We start from the raw sequence: 5,152 nt of genomic DNA on the forward strand, positions 1-5,152 counted from the left end.
TCATTGCATTTTAATTGGTATTAGCATGGTTTTCTGTATAGTTTTGAGAAGAGAAGAAAAAGTAAAATTTTACTTTTCCAGGAGAAGGGAGTTAGCTTATTGATATGCTATGTTTCCAAATGGTCCAATGATTTTAAGAGAGGTGGAGACGCCTTGGCCCTATGTTTGCACTGTAAATGAGAATTTGAAGTTACACTGAGATTCAGCAAGCCAGTGCTTGAGCTTCATCTTGGAGGAGAGAAAAATAGTGCTATATATCCTAACTCCTTTGTACACATCTCGCAATACGATACTGGCTGCAAATTTAGTTTGCAAATTCCACATCAGTAACATACCCACATAGTCCTCCCCCCAATCCCCCACAAAGCCTTTTCAATCTGATCTATTGTCTTCACATCAGTTGTCTTTGAAACTTGGAAAATGGAGGAGCCCCCATGAGTCAGTCAATGCTCATCCTTTAGTTTATCAAAAAAGAGAGTATCAAATGTAATTCAAGTGCTCCGTTTCCTGAATCCCCTCACCTCATTCCACACAAAGATAAAATCTCAGAAATCTCTTTATCCGTGTGTTTTTTTTAGTATAGGGGCTTATGTGCATTCGATGGCTGGCAAAACAATCTGAAAAACAGCAAGGGTGGGAATTTGAAGCAGGAAAGATCAATTAAAAGAAAAGAAAGTAAGAAAGCTCAAAGACTTCTTATCTATTCTGCCACTGTTCCATTTTTGTATTTTAGTGCCCCCATCACAGGTAAAGTCTGTTCTGACTTTTTCCAATAACTGTATCCCTGCTTGCAACAGGACCGTCGTGGCTGGATTTGATGAAGGGAAGGCATATTGTAAATAACACATAGAGAAAAGTCATGGTCCATGAAGGTTGAACTTTTGTGAAGGTTGGTAGTAATAGCTAACTTGAGCTATTACTGAACTGAGAAGAAGGTTAAGACAATAGTTATCACAAGTGAGAAAACAGATTGCCCAGAATGTCTGCAGAACCTCTGTGATCTAAAAGGAAAAAAAATCCAAAAGTTTTAAATTAACCTGAGAAGAGTCAGAAATAACCTGACTCAGTTCACAGAAAGAGATTACAGCATGAATCCATTTCACTTGTAGCCAATCCCACAGAGGATTGTGGAAATGCCCTGAGTTTTTCTCCAGAATTATAATTTACTCCTTTTCTTTGTTCAATCAAGGATTCTTAAGAATTGTAATTCTGTGCAAGGGCTTGGGACAGAGACCCCCTGAGCATTGTTCCCAAACTATAATTTCCAAGGTTCTTGGGGAAAGTTGCAATGATTATATTGTTTTAACAGTGCAGGATTATGAGATAATCACTTGAAGTATAAGAACACCATGTAACGCCTAAAGTTACTTTGCTGTTTTGAAATGCAACAGTTCTTATTTTGGAACAGTAAGGGATTCAGAGCATGCAAAAGGTCGTTTTGGAATATGTCAGCTAAACATGAATTAATAGGCTAATTGATCCAGAGTTTAGACTGACAGGATTTCAAAAATTTAACTGCAGGTATTTGCTATAACAGCTTCTTCCGTTCTTCTACCTCCAGTAGAAGCACCTCACACTGACAAGTCATCAGACCTCGCCTTACTGCTTGTGTGACTAGTTTTGCTAAGTCTGCGTTTGTTCTGAAAGTATCCATTTGGTGTCAGATTCGGTGCAGAATTTACATTGGCTTCAGAATTTTGCATATAGTTTACTTGGATAAAGGGGACTTCTCCACCTGAATCATCTGGATTGTGAACCCTCTCTGTTGCAAAGTTGACTGTATTTTGCTGAGAGGCCATTTTGTTACTGAAGGGGATGATATATTTCCCAGTAGGACTGGCTAAACACTGATTAAAATCTGGAGGAGGGGTGCAGTTTTCATCTGTCTTCACTTGACAGTCTCCCTCCAGTTTTCCAATTGCTGGTGTAGGGTTCATTTTCTGAGACAAGGTGTGCTTAGCTTTCTTCCATCCTAGGTGATACAGTTCAGCCAGGCTTAAGAAGAGAGAGAAGGCTGCTACCACAAGCATGAAAATGATAAAAATGTTCTTTTCTGTTGGCCGAGAGATATAACAGTTGACTGGATTAGGACAAGGCTGCCGGTTGCAGACATAGAGGGTCTCCAGAAAGATTCCATACAGCATATATTGCCCAACGATGAAAGCAACCTCCATAGTGGTACGGATTAAAATACTGCAGACGTAAGTGTTCAGCAAAGTGCCCTGAAGAATTATCCTCCCGCTGGGTTCATCCCAGCAGGACAGCTCTGTCTTCTCTGGTGCTGGGTAATCCTGCTGGGAAAAAGAGTCACAGTTGTTCTGGATTGTCCTTGCTCCTTCCTTGGCCTCCTTAAGTTTCCTCTTCTCCTGCATACGCACTGTATGCATTGCATGACCCATGTATAACAGGGATGGTGTGGAGACAAAGATAATCTGAAGGACCCAATACCTGATGTGGGAGATTGGAAAAGCTTTGTCATAGCAAACATTCTCACAGCCGGGTTGCTGGGTGTCGCATTTGAAATCGGACTGTTCATCTCCCCAGGAAGATTCTGCAGCTGTGCCCAGGACAAGCATCCGGAAGATAAAAAGGACAGACAACCAGACTTTTCCCACTACTGTTGAATGTTTATGGACTTCTTCAAGGAATTCTCCTAGGAAGCTCCAATCACCCATGTTTATTCAATTGGGAGACTGGCGTCTGAGGGCAAAAGAGAAAAAGGGAGTTATGGTGAACAATGTGTAGGGCAACGAGATGTCTTCCCCAACTTAATGACCTCCAGATATATTGGATTCTAATTTTTTTACAGATGGCCGGTCCTTCACATCTGGATGACATATTGGCCAAAGCTGTCAAGCCTTTGTAAAGTGGCTTTAAAAGACATTAAAGGCATGAAAATACTACCTTAAAATGCAGATTATCATAAAAATAATAAGCGAAGCATGTTATTTGTTTTAACTTTAAATCAGTGCAGCATAGGAAAATAGGTTAAAAATATTTTTAGGGAGTAATACATCCTTTCATTTTAACCTTATTTGTTCATATTCCCAAGCTTTAGACAGTGTTTCTTAGCCTTGGCAACTTTAAGATGTGTAGACTTTAACTACAAGAATTCACCAGTCAGCCATTCTGATAAACACTGCTTTAATTTTTTAATTTAATTTAATTTAATTTTAATTCCATTTATATCCCGCCCTTCTCCGAAGACTCAGGGCGGCTTACAAGCTTAGCAGTAGACTATCCCATATGCATTATCATCCCAACTGTCTTCTCTTTTGGCCACAACATACCTAGATAGTATGGGAAGTTAGAAAAATGCTGGCCTTCTTTCACTACAGCAGGTTTTCTCAACATTGGTAACTTTGGTAATCCCCAGTAAACATGGCTGGGGAATTCTGGGGATCAAAGTCCTCACATCCTGCAAAAGTTGAGATCTCTGAATTATAGCAAGGGCTGAATTCCACTGTGAAACACTTGTGAAGAAAGACTCAAGGGGATTCTTAGTGTTATGTATCCAGGTGAAGTGAACACATACACACTTACATAGCAGTCACCACCAGGGGGCGTTGAACTGTAACTGTTTTGGCAGGAACCCAGTTTTGGTGGGAAACAGAGGTTCAAACCCATTGGCCGGCTGCTCACCTGGCCAGGTATAAAAGGAGGGCAGGTAACCCCTATTCCCCAGTACAGTCACTTCCACCTAATAAAGATCTGCCATGCTGTACTCATCGTCTCGGCGTCCTTCCTGCACTCCAGAACCCACTACACAACACTTAGCACAGTCAGTCATGAGCCCTTTTCAGGCTGCCCATCTCTGACTTATTAATATATTTGTCTTTTTTAGTTAAAAGAAAAAAAAGACAGTTGAATATGAAAACATGAGTTAATGTTTCCAACCGAGCCTTTATTATACAGTTTTTTCTTGTCTTATTTAAGGGGTTAGATGTTGCAGTCTTCTCTTACCCTGCATCTCTTTTCCATTGCTTCTGCCATCATTACTTCTTCAAAATGAAAAGAGAATGAAAAAAAGATACAATAGCTACAGAAGATCATTTGCCTGGTAGCACTGTACACGCTCCATCCAGAGAAACAGCTTATTTTTAATTGACTGATTTGTCAGCTGCACTGGAATTAGAATGCTTGACAGATGTTCTGTTTCCAAATTTATTTAAAGCATTTGCAGCTTTAAATAAATTCCAACCCTGAACTTCCAATGAATGCTGCCGAATACTTGACAAACTAACTTCAGACTCCAACCAAAGGATAATGCTAAGTGGAGATAATGACCTTGGGTGTGAGTGTACAGAAGGCTGCTGTCCAGATGGGTGTTAGATCTAGTTTTGCTTGTTTGTTATCAGTGACTCCAGTGTCAAGTTAACCAGTATATGACTAAGTGTGAAAATCATAGGGCCGGTACTAAATTGGGAGGTGTTAGGTATGTGAGGACAGCCAAATAATTTTGATCAACCTAGAGAGATTAGGGCATATTGACATAGTTTTAAGGCAGTTGAAACAAAAAGTTACAGCTGCTGTTGCTGCTGAATTTCTCCAAGTTTTTACTAGTTTGCAGCCAGTAACAGGGACTTTTACTCTTTTAAGAATACATTTTTTAAAATGGAGGATCATTAAAGGCAGTACATAGCAAAAATGCAATGTAATCTTTAGCCTCAGAAGAAATACTTGTGTTATGTACTTATATGCTTATGCTTTGCAGACAAGTATCACAGAGTGCATGTCTTCTGTCTTTCATGTGATTCTGTTTAGATAATTAAAGAAACAACTCACAGCTTAAGATAAACAGTAACTGCAACTTAAAGTAGATTTTTCCAGAGCAGTAAAAAAGTCCCCACTCTTTGTGTCTCTAATAATAATCTGCATTCCTAACTCTACCTTTCAGGATCCCTTTATCTCTTATTGCTTCTTCAGATTCGTCCTTCTTGATTTTACTACTTGATTTTACTACTAAAGTCTATTGTGGTCAATAATATCTTCATCCTTCATTTTCTCTCTTTCCTCTGACCAAGGTATCCCAACTGTGAACAATATCTCATGCATAAAATAAAGTTGGTTCTAGTCCAGAAGAACCATTTAACCATCTCCAGAGAACAAGAAACACAGGGCTGCAGTTGGTGGACACACAATCAAGTGTGAG

General features: G+C 39.6%; 1 protein-coding gene across 1 annotated transcript; it reads right to left on the reverse strand.

Annotated features, from left to right (window-relative positions):
• Nucleotides 1–1,571: 1,571 nt before the first annotated feature.
• Nucleotides 1,572–2,675, reverse strand: GJA5 (gap junction protein alpha 5; the record flags this gene model as incomplete). Its single annotated transcript, XM_081326931.1, has 1 exon — nucleotides 1,572–2,675. The coding sequence occupies one exon, from the start codon at nucleotides 2,673–2,675 to the stop codon at nucleotides 1,572–1,574; it is 1,104 nt and encodes a 367-aa protein (XP_081183057.1).
• Nucleotides 2,676–5,152: the final 2,477 nt, after the last annotated feature.

The sequence above is a fragment of the Vipera berus genome (genome assembly GCF_964194415.1).
Source record: "Vipera berus genome assembly, chromosome: 4".
NCBI classification, from domain to species: Eukaryota; Metazoa; Chordata; class Lepidosauria; order Squamata; family Viperidae; genus Vipera; species Vipera berus.